The sequence below is a fragment of the Odocoileus virginianus genome, chromosome 3 (assembly GCF_023699985.2).
Source record: "Odocoileus virginianus isolate 20LAN1187 ecotype Illinois chromosome 3, Ovbor_1.2, whole genome shotgun sequence".
Lineage (NCBI taxonomy): Eukaryota > Metazoa > Chordata > Mammalia > Artiodactyla > Cervidae > Odocoileus > Odocoileus virginianus.
Genome location: NC_069676.1, coordinates 68,842,066 through 68,864,184, shown reverse-complemented (window position 1 = coordinate 68,864,184; position 22,119 = coordinate 68,842,066). Strand labels below are relative to the sequence as shown.

At 36.8% G+C, this 22,119-nt stretch overlaps 1 protein-coding gene across 1 annotated transcript; it reads right to left on the bottom strand.

Annotated features, from left to right (window-relative positions):
* Window positions 1-2,081: 2,081 nt before the first annotated feature.
* GABRA6 (gamma-aminobutyric acid type A receptor subunit alpha6) lies at window positions 2,082-19,343 on the bottom strand. The gene is made up of 9 exons (XM_020901412.2): window positions 18,881-19,343; window positions 18,566-18,684; window positions 17,940-18,007; window positions 15,789-16,009; window positions 15,621-15,703; window positions 15,176-15,319; window positions 14,616-14,768; window positions 13,167-13,426; window positions 2,082-3,156 (listed from the first exon to the last, which is right to left on the bottom strand). Exons 1-9 carry the CDS (start codon window positions 18,916-18,918, stop codon window positions 2,881-2,883), a joined length of 1,362 nt encoding a protein of 453 aa, XP_020757071.2. The 5' UTR covers window positions 18,919-19,343; the 3' UTR covers window positions 2,082-2,880.
* Window positions 19,344-22,119: the final 2,776 nt, after the last annotated feature.

Below are 22,119 nucleotides of genomic sequence, written 5' to 3'. Positions count from 1 at the left end.
CTATGACATACACTGAAAAATTCTTAGCAGTTCAAAAGTTTTGCAAGTTTTTTTTTCAAGATACTTTCACTGAGGAGAAATCTAATGCCTATAATATATAATAGTTTTAATGGGTTTTATTTATCTTTCTCAGCTCTAAGCATAGATGTTGACTGATAGTAATGTGCTTTGCAATGAAATGTAGAATAAATGCTGAGGCAGGGCAGGAAGGATGTTAGAACACTAGGAAAATTATTTCAGGAAATGAAAGACGAAGTGAGTGAATTTTGGAGGGGATTATAGGGCAGACTCACATTGTATGGTTAAGTGAACAAGCTATGGATTCAACTGCTCAGGTATGACTCTCAGCTCTAGCACTTGAGTACCACTTGATTCTGAACAAAATCATTCGTCTTTACTGTCCCTGGGTTTCTTATCTTTAAATGGAGCTAACAGTAGTATATATTTCACAGGTTTGTGAAGAAATTAAGTATAATATAGTATATAATGTGATTAACACTAACTTGCACTTAATTATGTCATGTATTCTCAAAAACAGGAAAAGGCCTTGTATAATGACTTAATTTAGATAATAAAAAAATTAGTAATGAAATGAATATAAGCTGTTCTAAATGGGAGGAAATTCAGAGGATGTCTATTCCATCCCCCTCATCCTATAGAACTATGTCTACCAGAGTCTAAGAGATTTGGTCATGGAGCCAATTAATAGGGAAGTTAGATGGAAATTTTAGCTTCCTCACCCTTCAGTTCAGTTCAGTTGCTCAGTCATGTCCGACTCTTTGCAACCCCATGAATCACAGCACGCCAGGCCTCCCTGTCCATCACCAACTCCCGGAGTTTGCTCAAACTCATGTCCATTGAGTCAGTGATACCATCCAACCATCTCATCCTCTGTCGTCCCCTTCCCCTCCTGCCCTCAATCTTTCCCAGCATCAGGGTCTTTTCCAATGAGTCTGCTCTTTGCATCAGGTGGCCAAAGTATTGGAGTTTCAGCTTCAACATCAGTCCTTCCAATGAACACCCAGTCCTTCCAATGAACACCAATGATCTCCTTTAGGATGGACCGGCTGGATCTCCTTACAGTCCAAGGGACTCTCAGGAGTCTTCTCCAATACCATAGTTCAAAAGCATCAATTCTTTGGCACTCAGCTTTCTTCACAGTCCAACTCTCACATCCATACATGACCAGTGGAAAAACCATAGCCTTGACCAAACAGACCTTTTGGCAAAGTAATGTCTCTGCTTTTTAATATGCTGTCTAGGTTGGTCATAAATTTCCTCCCAAGGAGTAAGCATCTTTTAATTTAGTAGAGCTATTTCAATTAAACTTTAATTTGTTTGACCATAGAATTTTTTTTTTTTTTTTTTTTTTTGGTATTTTCCCGAATAAAGGCAAGAGTAGAATTCCAGAGTATTTCTCTCTGGGCTCAGAGTCCAGCTGATCTTCGTGATTTTAAGACCCAGCTATGGTTAGTGAGGGACTTACTGATCTGCACACACCATACCACATGCTTTCTCCTGCTTCTAGTTCCTGCTTCCCTAACACCATTCTGTGTGGGAGAAATGTGGGTAGAGTTAGTATCAGGAGGAGCTGGAATAGTAGAAAGAGATAAAAATAGCCTCATTCATTTTTCTTCAGCTTGATTGAGGTACAGTTGATAAAGTTGCAAGATATTTAAAGTGTACAATGGGATGATTTAATATATGTATACATTGTGAAATGACTTACTCTTTCAAGTTAATTAACATATCCATCATCTCATGTATTTACTTTTTTTGGTGAAAGCATTTAATTTCTGTTCTCTTAGCAAATTTCAATTATACGATACAGTGTTATCAACTATAGTCACCATTCAGACCCTATTTATCTTAGAACAGAAAGCGTGTTGAGTGAGCAGAAAGGAGATGAAGGTTTGACTACTGCAATACAAACTCACATTTTTTTTTTTTTAAGAACGGGATGACCATGTCTGCTACTAATATTTTCTACCTCTCAGAATCCCGAGGGACACTGACGCTGAGGAGGTAACCACTTCCTTTCCCCATACTTGAGGAAACTCTTCTGAGCATTGTTAAACAGATCCAGAGAACCATGTTTATTATTGTTTTGTTTAGTGATACACTTAGAAGGATAAAGAATATGAGATATAAGAACAGTCATAATCAACAAGCCTTCTACCACTTCATGGAATTATGAGGAACATATTATTTTAAAAGAAGAGCTTAATGAGATAAAACAACACTGTACTGCAGTCCAACTGAAGCTATATACAATGCATATAGAGTTTATGGTCTATGTATAATTCATATGTATAAAAACAACATACTTTATTGACGTAAAATAGCACAGCAAGGTTTAAAACAAACGGCGAAGCTCAATGCAGGCTTTACAATGCCCCTGAAAGCCATTTTACTAGCATAAAGGCCTCCAACATGCTGGTATTAACCTACTGATAAATATTTAGACTATTTATATTTTGTTCTCTTCAGAACTAAGCCAAAATAATTATATTTTAAGGCAACCTTTAGAAGTGTCAGCATTTCTTCTTTTATCTGCTTTGTGGCAAATGTTATTCACAGTGACAATTAAAATATTGAACAATGAAGGACAAAGATTGGCAAATTCATCCAGAATCCATTATATCCTTTTATAAAGTTGTCTCTAATGTACAGAAAAGTCATATTCTTTAGCAACCTTCACCTTCCAATTGTGAAGAGTAACATTACTGCTTTTCTGCCCATACAGGCTTACTCAAAGTTATATGTTAGAGATTTCAATTTTGATTTCATGTTCAGAAAAGCAACTATACAAGTCCCATTGCTATTTTTAAAAATTCAGAAAATGAGAACTTACAGAATACAGGTTATTATGGCTGCAAGCTATTCCACACTGTTGCTCACTTCCATTGTATCTTTGGAAAGATAAACTATCCAGTATACAAGGTTGAATCCTGCAAATGCAACTGGGAAGAGAATCCGAGAATACTGGTCTATTTTACTGGTACCTCCAAAGGTTGGAGAGAGGGGTGGGGGAGTTACAGGTGTTGACTGTAAGATGGGAGCTCTTGTGAGGACTTTGCTGGCCTCAGGGGATGGAACTATTGGCAGTGTCAGAGATGTGATTCTTTTCTTCAGATGGTACTTCGAATCAGGATGCTGTAGAGAAAAATATACATATATATTCTACTTAGGTAAAGGAACAGACATCACTCATTCATTTCATCATCATTGACAGCTATTTGCTGACTCTTATTATATAAATTGAGCTTCCCTTGTGGCTCAGATGGTAAAGAGTCTCCCTGCAATGTGGGAGACCAAGGTTTGATCCCTGGGTCAGGAAGATCCCCTGGAGAAGGAAATGGCAACCCACTCCAGTACTCTTGCCTGGAAAATCCCATGGATGTAGGATCCTGGAAGGCTACAGTCCATGGGGTGACAAAGAGTCGGAAATAACTGAGCAACTTCACTTTCTTTCTCTTTCTTTCTATCATATAAGTTAAAGTACCAGCAAATTCTTTTTTCTTTTTTTGAAGTGGACCATTTTTAAAGTCTTTATTGAATTTGTTACAATATTGCTTCTGTTTTATGTTTAGCTTTTTTGGCCATGAGGCATGTGGGATCTTAGCTTCCTGATTAAGGATTGAACCTGCACCCCCTGCACCTGCAATGAATTGGAAGGCACAGTCCCAACCACTGGATCACCAGGGCAGTGTCATCAGATTCTTAATAATATTTGATGGTGCTACTTTTCCAGAAAGGTGGTAAAACAAATTCTAAAAACATTGATTTACTAATAGCCACTGGTAGCTCAGTTGGTAAAGAACCTGCCTGCAATTCAGCAGACCCTGGTTGGATTCCTGGGTCAGGAAGATCCCCTGGAGAAGGGATAGGCTACCCACTCCAGTATTCTTGCCTGGAGAATTCCATGGACTGTATAGTCCATGGGGTCTCAAAGAGTCATACATGACTGAGTGAATTTCACTTAATATCCTATAATTTTATGTATCAGCAATTGATGCCAAGCATGATCCATGTCCCAGGAACTGTGTTGAGTATTGTACTATTAGGAAGAGCTAAGCCAGGTTATAAGGGTTTATCCACTCACTACCCCAGTTATGCATAAACCTATATGGCAATGTGTATAGGCAATGAGAGGGAACGTCACGATGACAGGGAATTTCATTTTGGAGTATGTTGGCAATTAGTTAATACCATAAAATAACAGCTCAGTTAAATGATAACATTCTTCTAGGCATGTTCCCAGCTTACAGCCTAATCTTCACACATTCATAAATTTGAATCAACTGAGGTATGAACAATAGCAAAAAAATTTCAAAGTGCTGATGTACATCAAAAGCCAGGCCAAAGTAGAAATACCCTTACTATTCTTCCCTCAAAATATGACTGCCTCTTGGTCCAGAGTTCTGTATTGTGAGCTTTCTGCTTCCTATTCAGAACTTCTCTACTGTCTCCTTCCATCTTAAATTACCAGAAATGATAGATTTACTAACCTCAGAATTATTAGATGTTCTTTTCTATCATTAGCTTTTCTATTCCACTGAAATCAGAGGACAACCAATTCCAGTCTTGAAAGGGATATTCAGTGCATTGAGTAACAGATGAGAGGCTGAGATCTAGATGTGGGAACTGCTTCACCCACACTTTCACAGCCAGTAATAAACCACCGTGGTTAATCTCAGTGCTTGCTATATCCCAGCATCTTCTCTTCTTTACTGTAAACTATCGAGCCTGCTTCAGAGACTAATTATGTTTACTTTAGACACCTTTCAAAATGGTGGAGACTAGGGGGACTTCCTTGGATTCTCACTTTTTCTTGTATGCAGCCTGTAATAATCACTCTCCTTGTGGCTGGGTTGTCCTTGCTGAGTCCCTGCCTTCACACACACGCTGTACATTATCCCTGCTCTTGTAAAACTGCCTGGTTCCTCTCTGGCAGCAAAATCGCCACTTTGCTGCCTGGCAGGGTGTGTTATTGACACGGACAGACTCCCGTGGCTTAGACGGCAGCCCCGTGGCTACGGCATGAGGCGGCCGCTCCCCGTGCTCATGGAACCACAGGACCGGAACGCCCCGCCGATGCGGGCACACTTGGACTCTGGGAAAACATCAACCCCAAGAACCTCTTCTCTCTCTACTCCTGAAGTTTGCTTTTGATTTGTCATGGGTGTTGCTGAACATCTAAATAGTAATAGTCATCACAGAATCATCAAGCCCACTGTGCTTTTGGGGGCCATAGTAAACCCTGTTTCTTTACCAAAAGCAAGAATAAATCCTTGTGAAGTCTGATTTGACGTGACCATGTGAATTTCAAGCAAAGAATATCTTTACTTGTTATCTGTTGACCAGATATTGGGCTAGGCACTGTGGACAGAAATAAATAAATCAAAGGTATTGGAGGGTGAAGAGAGTTTCAAATAGAAGATTGCCCAGTCTACTGATCTTGAATAGGAAATAAGTGACATTTTCTATTAAAAATACGTGACAACCTTCTTTGATTCTTTGCTTTATAAACCATTGTCACTCTCCTTTCATAAATTCTATTCATTCCTCAAAGTCAATTTTAAGCTTCACTTTCTTACTGGAACCTCCTTTCATTTCTGGTGCCCTTATTGATCATTCTTTCTTTTCAGTGCCTACATCTGTAATATACAATTTTAAATCTAGTTATTGATATATGGGTATAATATCTGGCGTTGTACACAGCTGTCTTGTTAGTCTATTTTACAAATAAATTGTTAAACAACTGAAAAAAATGTGACAACTGAGGACAACTGTGCCGAGGGTCACCAATAGTGTGTGGATAGGACCAGTGTAGTGGTATTTCAGTCTTAATACATGCTGCCTGTCTTAGAAGATAAACATAGCATTGTCAGCCAAAGCTTTCTATCTTGTTCCCCAAATTTTAATTTGAATTTTTAACTATTATATATGTTATCAAAATGTTCTCCACCTGAAAGATCAAAATGTGTCACTGTTTAATCTTTAAAAAGAGTTCTCCTCCTTCCAGATATATATAACATTAAAATATTTTACTCTAATAAATTTTCTGCAAGGCTTTAGAGCGGATCTTCTTTCTAAACCTGTCTTGATTTTTAATAGCATGCATTGTCTGTCTGTCACCTATGTTTCTTTCTTTTTAAGGGAGAAATAGGGAAGACATGAACAAGTTCATTGAGATGAAAAAGTGTAAATTATAATCTAGCATAAAAACATAAGGTATTGTTTTATCTCGCTCTCTTGGAGATGTGGGGAGAAGGCATTTGTCAATCTCTTGGCATGTCACAGTGTCACAAATGACTTAATGAGGATTGCCAAATAGCCCTTGTTCAGAGTTAAGCAAGATCATTCAAGACCTAATGCATGAAAAATTTATGCATAATAGCATTAGCTTGGAATTAAACATCTCCTATGATAGAATCCTTCCTTTCCTCATCTGCTTCCCCAGGCAGTCTCTATGGAGGGTTGCTTAGAAATTAGAGGGCAACAGAGTCAGAAAGCCCTAGTCTGCAATTCCACATTCACTACTTAGCTGTTGCATGACTTAGACATGGCAAAGGAGTCATAGATTCTCCCTAAGCTTAAAGTTTCCATCTTTAAAGTTAGAGACAATAATTATTTCATCTGTAAGGATTTTTTTCCCTTTCTTTAAGAACTTGAGAAAGAAAATGTCTCTTCATTATATCCTTCCTGCCTACTTAGCTGTTACAACTCTTCTTGCTATCATATCTTCCCTGTAAACATTACTTCTGTTGTGCTTTATCCCCCTTCCTGACTTGAAATCTTAATGTAGACATCTTTGTTAATGGTAGAGGGCATATTATTTTCATGTGTAAGTACTCCAAACTGCCTAGCCAGTGCATAGAACACAGTGAATGCTTCATAAGCATATGCTAAATCAATAAATGAATGAAAATTTAAACATTTTCTGAGACTTAGAAGAGTTTTCAGGCAAAGAGACGGGAACAAAATATTTCATGATTATTTTACATTGTATTTTGGCATATTGTTTATATTACATTATAAGTACCATGTTTCCCAGGTGGCACTAGTGGTAAAGAACTTGCCTGCCAATGTAGCAGACATAAGAGACGTGGTTTGATCCCTGCATCAGGAAGATCCCCTGGAGGAGGGCATAGCAACTCACTCCAATATTCTTGCCTGGAGAATCCCCGTGGATGGAGGATCCTGGTGGGCTACAGTCCAAAGGGTCACAAAGAGTTGGACACAACTGAAGCAACTTAGCACACAGGCATGCACATAGGAACCATATCTAAACACTTGCCATTTACAAGCACTACCTGACACTCTGCCTGCATTATTTTGCTTATTCCTAGAAAGAATCTCTAATGCAATAATATTTTGTTTTAGAGATGAGCCAATGAAGGTATAAGCAGGAAGCTCACACAAGTAATAAATGGTAGCACTTGAATTCAATCCCTCTTAGATGCCTAAGAGTAGTGGTCCCCAAGCTCTGGGCCACAGAGAGCTTGGGGACCCCTGTCAGATGAGAGGCAGCAATAGATTAGAAATAAAGTGCACATTGAATGTAATGTGCTTAAATCTTCCCAAAACCATCCCCCAACCCCAGTTCATGGAAATATTATCTTCCATGAAATCAGTTCCTGGTGCCAAAAATGTTGGGGACCACTGCTAAGAGCATAATCTTAATAAGTACTCTTTTTCCTTCTATCAGCTTTAGGGTTTAGGGCATGGTTGTTTCTTAGCCACAAAGTTACTGATATATTGGTACTTCTTAGTTGTGGGGACTGTCCTGTACATCATGGGATGTTGAGTAGCATCCTTGTCCTTTATCCATAAGATACCTTTAACACCCACATCCTCAGAGTTTTGACAACCAAAAATGTCCTTGTATCATGACATACATCCTCTGGGGACACCCACCGTTGAGCATCACTGGTTTAGAATTACACTGTCTCATTGTACAACGATGGCTGGGGCTATACTAAGTCACTTCAGTCATGTCCGACTCTTTGTGACCCTATGAACTGTAGCCTGCCAGGCTTCTCTGTCCACGGGAATCTCCAGGCAAGAACACTGGGGTGGGTTGTCATGCCCTCCTCCAGGGGATCTTCCTGATTCAGGGATTGAACCCACATCTTTTATGTCTCCTGCATTGGCAGGTGGGTTTTTTACCACTAGTGCCGCCTGGGAGGTTTCTAGCAGGCAACAAATACAAGGTTCTCAAGGAAATGCCAGAGAGCTGAATAACGCATATGCAGGATAATCAGTTCCTGGATAATTAGAAATCGGCAGTATAGAGACTGGACGTCTAAAATTTAGAAGAATCACATTGAATTTCTAAAATGAAAAGAAAGCCAATTTTGCAAGCCATTCAAGCTACAGGTTTGCATCAGATTCTGCCTGCCCTATTGTAAGCTCGGCAGCTTCAGTTGATGGTAAAATCGGCTTTTGTCAGAGTCCAGATGAGGGCTCAGCTTGGGGCTGTCACTGTTTTGAGTGGAACACCTGTGGTTTTGAATTTTTCCAGGGCTCCCCTGCTGCTCGGTGCCATCCTGCTTCTGGTATTTTTAGAGCACTGCTTTGTTTTAAGTAACGCCATATTGCTAAGGTACTTGGAGTCAAACTGGACATTGTGAGAGTCAGTTATTTGGTATCGGCATAAGGCATTTTGGAAGTACTAAGAGCAATTTTGATACAATATTCAGTGAGTCTAATATATTAAAGAGGAGGGAGCAATGGGTTACCCCCTAGGGGAGATATTCCAACCAGGGCCGCATTACTCTAGGGCAAACAAAGCAATTGCTTTTAACTGGGGCGCCAAAAGCAAGAGAACATAGTTTTTAAAACATTTAGTATTTGAGAGTTTTTTAAATGATAGTATTAATAATTATGGAGAAAACAAACTCTGTCAAATGTCCTTGCATTTACAGCTGGTAGAACTGGGAGCAGAGACAATTCCAGAATATCTATAGAGAAACAGCTTATTGGTAGCAATCTGGTAGGTCAGTGGTGCTGGAGACATGTCTGAAGACCACACTGAAATGTTTGAAGGGTCCTAAAAGGAATACTGGATGGGGATTTGATGGAAGGTATAGGGAAAGCGCTAATTGCCTACACTTCTCATCTGACCCACCGAACCCTCTCTGTAAGTCATATGATGGTGCTACCATGGGGAAGGGTCTTCCTGGTGCTCAGAGTCTCTGATTGCTTAATTCAACTGCTAATTCTTTGGAGCAATGATAGTACTCTAAGAAATCTCAGCAACATTAGGAACAGGGGAGGTAAATCTATGCTTCATATTTCTCTGCACGGTTGAAGGGCAGCATGGTTATGGCCCAGCAGATGTTTCAACCTTGAAAAAGAGTACAGAAAGGACAATATGTCTTACTTCCCTTTCTGTGCCCAAGTTGCTAATAACTGACTTAGTGTCTCTAGATCAGGGCCAGGCTCATCTTTCTATTCTCAACACAGGCACCACTTCCTCCAGAATCACCCCCTCCAGACTGAGCGAATACGCTTGCATGGCCCTTCTTCAGCTCATATACATCTGTAACCACAACGTTTATCACAGTGCATTGTCAAGGCTCCTTGATTTCCCTCTCTTCCTGCTTGATGGGCAGTTCCATGACAGAAGAGGCTATATCAGTGCTGCTTACTAATGAATTCTCAACGTTCTACAAAGGGTCTACAGATAAAGGCACTTAACAAATGCTTGTGGTATGAATAATTTGAACACATAGGTACTCAATAAACTGGTGTCAGGTGACAAGAAAAATAAACCATGTAATCAACATAAACACAGTTATTCTCTCAACTAATTAAATTTTGGTCAACTTTATAGATAATTTGTGAAAAAACATCACACCTGCCATGAAAAAGAGAAGTCACATTGGATGTGTTGAGTAGTGTGGCAGAGGATTCATTCTTAAGAACTTGGTGGTGAGGACTTAAATGTTTAAAATAAAAAGAATACTAGGCAAACATTCCAAAAGAGATCAGAGTCTGAACTCAGTCTTATCTACAAAATAAGTACACCCTAGACAAATAATAAATTCTGAAGCATAAATACAGGAGTACTTTCTAATGCCAAAATAGCATACCATATAAAAACAACATGGAAAGATACCATATAAGCAGGGAAGAAGCACGGGACAATTTCTTCTCAAAATCTAAAAATATAAAGTCTCCACTTCCAAATGCCTTAACAGCAGAAAGATTATTAATCTGTAGAACACTTCTGAAGATTTAGTCTCTTCAGGTATGAGTACTAGATTTTAAATGTCTGAATTTCTTTATCATTATTATAAATTTCAAGGTCAAATTCAAAGCGATAAAGTTTTCACATTCATTCTAACCAGTTTCCTGTGAAAAGCAATGTGCACTTTAAAACATACAATTTAGAATCACATGAACTATCCAAGCACTTAATCTCATTTCAGCTTTGCCATATTGGTTTGCTATTTCAATGTCCAACTTACCCAAATAATGTTATTTTGATTACAACTGAATAGGCATTTTTAAATGTCATGGTATTTGAAAGAAAAAATGACCTTGTAATCATAATATACCATTGTGCTGTATAAATTCCAAATATATAATTTATGTTTGTTCCTCTATATTATAAAAGGCAATTGCCAAGTTTTGACATAAATAAAATGTACATGTTCTATGCAATCATCTGTATTTATTTCTTGATGCTTACAAGGTTTATATTGTTAGGTTTGGTTACTTTTGGTTTTTATTTTTATACTTAGCCTTTCAGAAACAAAAGTCTCCTTTTCATTGCCTTGAAATATTTTAAATGGAGCCAGGTTCAGAAATATAATTTTTCATAGGAAAAAAAAGTCAACTTGCAAGGAAAAAAGTATTTTGAGATGATTTGAATCCAATTTTTTGATACAAGTTCCCGAAGGACAGCCTAATTTTATGTTACTATTTTAGAACTATTAGAAGATAGTCTATATGAAGAACTGAGATCTTAAATTCCATCTTATTAATAAATTATACCTTTAAAATAATAGACTTAGGGAATGATAACTCTGTTCTTTCTCCAAGGATTTGAAATCATATCCTTCTCAGTAATCCATATTTTTAAAACATTGAAGTAAGGAAGTTGGTCTTTCCTTTTGTCTCGATATCTGATCAATGACTATATTCAAAATCACATTTTACCCTTTTTCTCATGAATTTCTCCTCTTATTTTTACTGTACTTGTCAAATAAGGCACTGTTAAGTGGTATTTTGATTAATACTAGTTCTTCTTCCTTTCTAGATATATGTTAATATATGACCTTTGGGCAATATAATAGTTATGTGTCTATGTAAGTACAGACAGGTTGTAACATAATCACATGTTTTTACAAACAAGATAATTCTCAAAAAAAACTTGGAATTTATCTTTTGTGAAAAATAGAATTTTCAACTCATTTGAACTAGGTCTTCAGATTAACGTATTTTGTTATAAATTTATATTTTTGTGACCTTTGAAAACACATGTGTGGGGATGTGTGTGTGCTGAGTCATGTCAAACTCTTTGCAACTTGATGGACTGTAGCCTGCCAGGCTCCTCTGTCCATAATATTTCCCAAGGAAGAATACTGGAGTGGGGTGCCACTTCCTCCTCCAGGGGATCTTCCCAGCCCAGGGATCAAACCCACATCTCTGGTGTCTCCCGCATTGGCAGGTGGTTTCTTTACCACTAGCACCTCCCAAGCATCATTAAATGAAAGAATTTTGGAAATCACCTTACCTACATTCAGAGAAATTTTTTTTTTTTTTTTTTACCCAGTGGTATGTACTCTTTCATATAGTTCAGTCTCTGAGAAAGTGCTGGGGAAGTCAGAGTGTCAGCCTCTGTATAGTTGTGAATATTAGGATTTCTGGAATCAATTCCTAGTTTTTCTAAGTGATTAATGTTTCCCTTCTCTGAGTCTCTCTTTTTTTTTTTTTATTTTCAAGTGTAATTTGACTGGATTACTGGATGGCAGACTTCTTTTTTAATGAGGTCTAATTTAAGGAAAAAAATCTTTAAATGATGAATTGCCACTTATCATGGACTGGTCTTATCATTTGGAGAAAATGCAAATTCTCAAACAAGTTTCTTAGTTTATCAAAGAGAAAAGTTTCAATAACAATGATCTTTTAAAGCCAATAAATATCTCAGTATTTGGAAAATAAAATACATATAGTGTTATAATTTTTATCATAAAATTTAAGGAAGGATTAACTGGTTTTTTGACTTGGAAATATTTGTGAGAATTGATCAATTATAAAGAAATTTCCAGTTCAAACTGTCTGCATTACTTGATTTTGCAGAGCAAAATTTTCCTTTTTTCAAGAGCTACAGTTTGGAGTTTGTTATTGAAGTAAAAATGTATACTTGTCAATCAATTCTGCAATCCTTTTTTTAAGCAGTACATGCAACTTAATTGTGAGAATTTATTCATGTACATAATTGAAATTTGAGGGCACATTTATGACCCTTGAATTATTAATGCTATCATTTGTTTTTTATTAAAAAATGCTTTGGGGACCAGCATTTAGTCACCACAAATCTAAACTTAATTTTATAGGTATTTTTCACTGATTAAGTCTTTGCAAAAATTAATATACATAAAATATGCATGTTATATACAAATAACACGAATGTGAACATGAGAATGTTTTCATGTGAATCAAAAACTTGGCTTATGACTCAGCATTCACAGAATCTAATATACACATCTTGCCCTTCTGTATTAAAGCAACAAGCAGATATCTAACAAAAGTTTTTCATAGGAGTCCCTGTTTGTTTCCTTCAGACTCTGGAGCTTCATTAGGAGCGTTTTTTTCTTTCTTTTTAACTTTATTCTCCCTAGTTGGTATATGGGAACCCGTTCAAAGGAAACATCTAAAGGCTGAGGATTTTCTTGTCTCCTCTGAGAACTTGGAATCTGCCAGTACTAGTGAGGATGATGAAAGAGGAATACCAAAAGTTTAGAGCAAAGATAAATGAAGGACTGTTGCTTGGCTTTTTCCTGTGAAGTTGGAGAAGTTGGCCTTGGAACCAAAATTACATAACTTTATTACTAATATTACTTTTGGACTATCTAGCTGTTTGCAGTAACTATTCAGGCTGCCTTCTCCTATACAGTGTGGGTAACATTAGAAAAGTAAACAATTACCAAAACAATCTCAGCTTCCAGGGGTTCAGTTGCTTTTGCTATTGTCACTGGGGGTGAGGCTGCAATCTGCACCTTCCGTTTGGTCTTTTGTGTCTGAAGATTGGTAAAGTAGTTGACAGCAGCAAACTCAATAAGAGCAGAGAAGACGAAAGCAAAGCAAACAGCTATGAACCAATCCATGGCGGTTGCATAAGACACTTTTGGCAAGGAGTGCCGGGCACTGATGCTTAAAGTGGTCATGGTTAAAACAGTGGTGATTCCTAAAACCAAACAAAATAATAAATGCAGTATTAGCATTTGCAATCGAATAACAGGCTTAAATGGGAACTTCTTGGAGAAGATTTCAGTTACAAATGTAATTTTTGTTATTTTATTATTTTAATTGTTCACAATTATTATCATAAGCATTCATATTTTTGTATCTTTCAATACCTTGCATATATTGTAGTTGCTCAAAAAGTTATTTTTTGAAGTGATTTAGTTTAACAATAATAATATAATAGTAAATTACTATTACATGAGTAATACAATCTTGAACTTCCGATCATATTTAATGCTGATATAATATTTCATCATATTAATAAGTATTTGTATAGATGATAAATACAAAATTAAATTTCACAATATTTTAATCTCTAGATTGGTTTTAAGATAAAATATTTAATCACAAGAAAATAATTTCATCACTCATCTTGCAGCAGTTTTCTGTCTTGGAGGATTTATATAATCCAAAGATGATTAGCAACATTATCTAAATATTCTTTACAGAAAGAAATCTGTTTTACTATGGTAAATTAAAAAGTCAGAATTCATCTGAGATTTCAATTAAACTTAGGTCTTCCCTATGAACTTGTAAACTTAGAATCATGAAAGCTGAGAAAAAAATTGAGCTTTGTTACAGAAGATATTTTCTGTTATAGCTCTTTTTCTTTTTTCATTTTGTTCCGTCACACTGTTAGTGATTCTATATAGCATAAATGTAACTAAATATTCAGGCTGAACAACAGGAAATTAGTGATATTTAACTATTTTTAGACCTAAAAAATGGCAAATTTTTTATAATCCTACCTAATAAAAGGGAGATATATTCTATGTATTCATGGGTTCAGTATCTTAGCTTTTGTTTTCATTGAGTTACATGTCATTTTAAATTTTCTGCTTTTTCTAGTTATGAGAAAGCAAATTGAGATAAGAAATTCTCCAAAATAGGGCACATGAAAGTCATAGGAAACCAGCCAGAATTCTTGCTGAGACAAATCTTTTGTTGATTCACCACACAAGTTGTGATAAGATGAAGGTTACTTCATATGAAACATGTGTCTGAATGAGATAGGAGTTTATTTCCTTTGCGGATTGAAAAAGTTCACTGGTGCGAATATTCCCCTTGAAATACACAAGGAATGTGAGCTGGAGGATGATGGAAAGGAGAGCCCAAAGAGTGAAGCATACCAAAGACAGTTCTGGCTGGAACAGACTCCTTATTAATCCAGAAAGACACTTGGGAAAGAATGACTGTCATAATGCAAGGAGTATAGATCTGTATCATGAAGTAGCCCATCTTCCTTTGCAAGTGGAAATAAACTGTCATTATTACGTATTCACCTGTTGGAAGACAGGTATGTCAGTATTATTGCTGTTGACAATGTGCAAAAGAGTGCAGTTAGAAATAAATCTTACAGATCCTTAAATTAATATGTGTAGGAAGAAAACAAGCAAAGACATTTTTCAACGTATGACAAGGTTAGTCGATCAGCAGATGATAAATGCATCAGCCTATTGTTTTCTGTGGAGTTCTTTGTGTCACATACATACAAAACTACTCACTCCAAGGCTATACAAATCCTTATATATGCACATGGTTGCAAAATCCATCTTAAAGCTACTCATCACTTTAAAACTTCAAGTTTAGCTGAGGAAGGCTAATGCAGAGGAAAAACAAATAGATATTTTGAAAATGTGCACTGGAGTCACCTTGTAGGATTCCATTCACATGTTGGTTTAATTCTTACCTGTGTTAGATTTAATTGTCTCAGTAGATACTGTTTGTCCAATCAGATCATACTGAAGGAGACTTGAGGATTCTTCCGGGACTTCCACTGAGTAAAGTGGTCCTTTTTTCCATGTATATATGATTTCACTTTTGGGGTAAGCATCTGAATTTTTTAAACAAATTGCAGTAAATCTGGCTAGTTGTGTTTTTTTTTCTTTCAAAGCAAATCTTGTCCATTATGAAAAGAAAATACAAGCATAAATTTTTAAAAATACTTTTCTTTAATCCTGGTGACCAAAACCTCTATGCATAAGATTGACAGACATGATTAAGTAAGTTAATTACAGGAATTATACAGAGAATATCAGAGTAGAACTTCTCTTTTGCTTTCTAACATGACTAAAACCAAATAATTATGTATTTTGAATACATTATTTAACTCTCAGAAGCATTGGGTCACTTACAACTGCCAAATTTGAGCGGACACGCATGCCCATCCATAGGAAAGTTAACCAGTTTCATAGGACAGTCAGCGTTGATGGTGAGCCTAAGGAACATTGAAATAAGTGGTTCTGAGTTAGTATGATGGACAAATCCTGTGAGCAGAGGACAAAGACCTGGGGAAGCCTCACCTCATGGTGTAGAGAACGGTTCCATTCTGCATTATTCGGAAGAGTTTATTAGGTGTTGTCATGTTGTGAGCAATTGATTTTTTGCCATTCCTGAAAAAAGTGTCAGGTGTCCAGATTTTACTGACCATCAGGTTATTCAAACTCAAAATCTCAGTTGGCCCCCCAAACTTCAACCTCTCATCGGTCCAAGTCTGGCGGAAAAAAACGTCCATCGTGTACTCCTAAGAGAAAGTAAAATATTCACGCATGCTGGGTAGATGGTTTATTAAGAATAGTTTATTCACTAGCTTACATACTCAATACTAAAATTTATGAAATAAAGCAACTTTTTATGACAATAGCATATCAGGAGAACTATAACCAGTGAATTATTACTTTTCACACTGTAAGATTATAATATTATTATAGACAATAGTGTTGATATTGTATAAACCTCCCTTCTCCATGTTCACCTTCAACATTCTTCCTTTTTTCTATCAGTAATCCATGTCTCTATCTACTGACCTACTGATTTCTCCTTTAATTTAGAATAAAAATATAAGATTTAATCTAGGTTTTGTGTTGACCTTCCTACCATCAATTAGTACAATCATTCCTCTTAGCAACTTGTTTACCTTCAAATGTATATCTGAGCAATGCAGTGCCATTTAGTACAGTTCCAAGGATTGAGAAACTTGACTTGATAAGCATACTTTGTCTGCACATCATAATTATTTTATATAGTTCTCAGAGAACATAAAAGCAAACATTATCATGATTACTCAAACAGAGCTTCATTTAAGTATGCATAATCAAAATTATGTTTTAATTTGTGGCTTTTATGAAATAACATTAAGAACTTAAGTATTATGATAAAGGCCTTTGCAAAAGTCAGTGATAAATAGCAACTTATAATTATGTCAAAATATTGCAAAGAATTGCTTTGTATCCTTTATATGTTTCTTTATGAGACTATTACTGCAAGTGGTGATTATATTTTAAAAATATAATTTGACATACAATATATCCATATAATGGTGATCCAGGCTATAACAAGCCTCTCTTGTATAAATACACTTAAAAAAGTGACACACGCATAAAATAAAGGTCTAAGTGTCCCCAGATTTCAATGTGACAGTAGAACATAGTTATGATTATTTCTTCTTAGTGTGAGTCATGCTCAAATGAAAAAATTGATAGTTAAATTGTTGAGGAATCTGAAGAAATGCTGACTCCTTTCTCTCATCTCTTCAGACATTTATCTCCTAAAGTGCTCCTTAGTTTCTGCCCCTCTTCCTTGTTATTTTTTCTTACTCTTTTCTCCTTTCCTTTCTCCCCCTTTTTACTCCTTTCCCCCTTATTACATTTCTATTCCTTTCTTTTCTGCTTATATTCTCAGATCAAAGAGCAGAAAATGAAAGTCTCTAATAACTGTTCATCTAGAATTACACCCCCCTAGTACATTTAAAGTACCACTTTAAAGAGTTCTGTTTTTCCTCAGTTTTAGTATTTATATTTTATTTCTAGGGGGACACACTACTTGAGAAACATGAAAGAATATCATGGTACACTTTGTTCTAAAAAACTGGTTCAGTTTTTTACTGCCACTTACTATAAATACCCTCTTACGAATCCTACAGCCATCTGTACCTGGAACAGAGTTTCCAGAACACCTACTGATCCATTTGCAAACATAAAAGGTGGAATGCATTAGTCTTTCCAAAGGACCCCCTTTACTGTTTTAATAACGTACTGAGAAGGGGCACTGCCCAAACAGCCACATTTTATGTTTAATAGGTCTTCTCATTATACTCTTACATGGCATTCCATTTTTCTTATTTTTTTACACCTCCATAAATTTCCTAAAACTTCGTAAAGATGGGGGAGAATCTTCTCTTTGTAAGGAAGAATCGGCGCTCGATGTGTTAACAGAAGAGAGGATATCATCTTAAAAAGTCTCCTCAGATTCATGTTCAAGCAGAGCCTTTAGTGAAATGTGAAGGAGATTTGGCCAATAATCTGCTCTAATGGCCATTCCTTCCCAGCATGAGTGCATATACTGCTTTTAGATCTGGAGCCAAGTTTGGTAACAATGTCCATTATCATTTGTCCTGGGACTCAGTCCTTTCCTCCTTTAAGCAAAATTACTCTCCTCACTCTGAGCTCACTCACCATCTCCACGTCTGACACGGGCCCAAAACTTGTCACGTAAATGTCTGTTTTGACTTCAGTGACAGCACCTGAAATTAGCCCAAAGGAACATTTATCATCAACGACGTTAAGGGGGTTGAATGGAACGACTGTTTCACGAAGTCCCTTCTCTCAGCCAGAATCTACAACCCATCCTAGAGTAATCCCAGTAGCAAGGGTCCTTTGGTTTTTCAACTCTTAAAAACTCAGACTAGTTGCATTATTTTGAATTTATTCTGGCCAAATTGCAAAGTGTAAGGAAGGAAAGAAAACTGGGTTAGTATTCTAACAACTACAATAATAATTGTTTAGTGACAGCTTTAATGAATCAAATGCTTAAAACTGTGTTTTATATGGAGAATGTCGTTTACACTCGCACACCCTATGAGACAAGCACTGTTTATGCACCCCACCACTGTGGAGAAAGTGGAGGCTTAGAGAGTTCCGATGACTCACGTATAAGGTCAGGAGTTGTGGGAGGGAGGGAGACTGGATGCCCGGGCCCCAACCCCACTGCCCCGCGACTTCCCGCTCTGGGCCCGGGACTGGCAGCAAGGGGGAGAAGGGCGCGTATGTCACACATAGTCTGGGAAGGGCTTGCCTCTTACCTCCAAATCCCGGTCGCAGCCGATTGTCGTAGCCTTCAAGCAAGTTGTCCAGGATCCGACTGATGTTTTTGGAATAGAAGTTTCCTTCATCTTCAAGTTTCCCTAGGGCATTTTCTACCCTGTGAGTAGACAGTCAGTGATCCTCCCTCCCAGCCTCAGAGAAAATAGGCTGTTCATTCCAGCCCTGTCTACCCCACCATAGAGATGAGCCATGCCATCCAGGTTGCATCTATGATTTGGTATAGAAGTCACCCAGTGGATGCATGCTTGCCCTTGCTTGGAGCTAAAAGGAAAAGTCAGAAAACAAAGTCTTACCAGAGAACAATGTATAGCCAGGGCAGAGGCGACACCATCCTGCAGTGCACTGAGATGCCCAGCTCGCCCTCCTCCTGCCTTCTCCTCCTGCCAGCCAGTTCCCCTTTTCCAGTTAACTCGAGCGCTCTCCGGGACCACTCATAGCCCTTCTTGTTTGGGTCCAGCCAGTAATCCAGTAGATGAAGATGAAAAGGTTGCCAGCTAAACGTGGAGGGTTCCCCTTGATCTCTTCACTCTCCACTCTGTCCTTTCACGTGGAACAAGGTGGTTGGGGGTCTTAGAGTATGTCCCAGTGGACATTTATCCTCCTCTGACTGACTCAGTTGGGGAATGAGAGTCTGGAGGGACAGTGCATGGTCAGAGAGCAGTGACAATAATCAAATAAGGCATTAGGGGAGATTAGAAGGGAGAAATTCACTGCTAGTTTTGGCATGGACTTAGCAGGGCCCTGTGAGGAAATCTGGACGGCAGTGGCATCTTGCTGATTGAGATTATGTTCCAAAGGGCTCAGCATTTATTATTTCTATGGTTCACAGAAGGATTTCTACATAGCTCTCACTGCTTAAAAAGTCTAACAATATTGAGGTCTTCTTGGATGCTCTTTCTGATTTCACCAGCTTTATTGCATCAGCTACCCCTTTCCTCTCTATTTAAATATTGGTTCTCATTCTTCTTTGGAAAAGCACTTAGAACACATCAGAACAACTTCTGACCATCTTGCTGTTGGATTAGTGTTTTAGTTTTTTGCAAGTACTTTGCTGATCCTTCTTGTGAAAGGTGTGGCATCTCAAGCTAAGTTACAAAGTCGAATGCTACCTGTAAGAGACAATATCTGGAAAGAACTTACAAAGATTTCCATGTTATAAGAATAAAGTATCCATAAACATGGTCAATGATGATGTTGCTGGCACTAGTAGGCTTGTCACAGGTCAGAAGTGGAACGTTTGAAACCAAGGAACAGCATTCTCCCCCTAGTCTGGGAAAGTTGAAGTAATAGAAGTCTCTTTAAGCCTTATAATTTTAATCTTTAAATAAAAATAATAAAGTATTGTGAATGTATGTGTGTGTATATATACACATATATGTGTGTGTGTGTATATATATATATATATATATATATACATGTATATTTTAATTCAGGAACATAAGAGCTAAAAGCAAATGTCTTCTTCACTATCCTCCTGCCAGATCTACCCACTATCTACCTAGTTCACAGTCCATATTTTCAGCACCTAAATTCTACACAAGTGAAGGTAATTGAAGCTATATAGCACAGTCCTAAGCATTATTTCTCAAGACGTGACATAAATAATTTGAGAAACATTTCAAGAAATTAGCTATAAACAAAACAACAATGACAACAGTAGAAACAGGAAAAGTCCAAAATTTCTTACGAAATTTTTTTTTAAAATTACTGAATCTGTTACATGGAATTTTCTAGTTGCTCATCAAAAACCTGAATTCCCTCCAGCATTCCTGGCAAATGGTATTCAGCATCTGATTTCTCACTTTACTTGTGTTGGGTTGAAATCTGCACCCTGGTCCTAGTTCTCACCTTTGAAGCTACACAAAATAATAATATTTCGGAGCAAAACTACATAGCAATCACATAAACAAAGATATCTATCATGTCCTCTCTAATTTAAGCTAAGACTCCAAAAATCATTTTTTGTTGATTACAGAACCTGGTTTTGGTATTTCTTCGTATTCTTTTCACTTTATTTTAAACATAATGCAACTAATCACCATAGCATTTTCAATTCCATTGATTGCACTAAATCCTAAGTATCTGATGCTATTAAATAATTCTCTGATCATTTTTACTACAATGTATTGTTTTTATTCATCATAGGACTCCACATTTATTACTGCAACTTTGTATCATTTTTACCCATCATTTTGTTTACTATCCATCTCTGATTTGTATCATCCTCAAGCTTAGTGAGGTGTCTAGACTGATTTTTTTTTTCATGTGTTAAAATGATGATCACTGGTGAGATGTTACATTTATATACATATTCTTTTTGAATAGGCATGTTTTCCTCCTGAAAAGTATTTATTGAAAAAAGAAATAGTATTATATTTGTCTCTAAAGAGAAGATTAACATATTTGATTCTATTTTTTGATGAGTTTTAATTAGTTTAATGAAGGAGAAGAAATACGTTTTCTACTCTAAATAGGAAAAAAAAATCCTAAATCTGGAAGGATAATAAGGGTATGTAATCTTAGCCATCTCCCTTTGCAGATCTCACCTTTAAATGAATGTGCTGGACCTAAAGGACTCAAATTCTGTAATTCTGTTTATCTGATTTATATGTTGGTGACTACATAAGGAAGTCACCTCTTTACACATTCCTGTCAGAACTGGCAGACAAGCTCTAATAAGAGCATTGTTGATTTGATTACAGTTATTATTGTCCAATGGAACTAGCCATAAAGGAGTTCAAAAATATGACTATTTGAGAAATTATTTTGAGAAATGTGTGGTCATTTATGTAGCATTCTGTCTGTGCAAACCAAGCGTTTAGGAATTCCCCCTATTTAGAGAATTACCTTCTTCTGGGAAATTAGAGAACATTTGTCTCACACCCGTCTACTTCACAGCTGTTTTTCCTAAATATGGTTTTAAATCACCTTGGATGACCACTGGCTTGCTTTGCTGTTCCTCTCCACTAGAAAGTCTAGAACTACCATTCTCTCCAATAATACTGTTATTAATATGCTGCACTTTGCAAAATGACAATGTGAAAAAATCTATCTCCCTTCTTTGTCCTAAACTTTGAACTCCTGGCACAGCAGGTTTGTGTGTATGAAATTAATCAAAGACTCAGAGATGATTGGAGGAGGTTATTGCACAGAAAAAGCAAACTTGACACCAGATGCTAAATAGTACTTTCCATGGTAAAAAAGAACCAATACATATATTTATGTAGTTATACATAAGTAAATAGAAAACACAATAAAAATCTTCAAGATAAGTATGGAATTGTCTCTTGAACAACCCATGATTGCCTTTTCTCACTGCAAATCTCCACTGGGCTTAAAAAAAAAAAATAAATTAAAATTGAGCCTCAGAAACACAGTAGCTCTTTTTTTGTCAAATGATAACTTCAACAAAGTAACTTTATTATTTGAGCATTAATGTTCTTACCTTTGAGGAACTTGAACCAAAGGATTTCAGTATTTGTATAACTACTTCCCACCTAATACTAGAGGACTTAAAACATTTTCCCTGTTT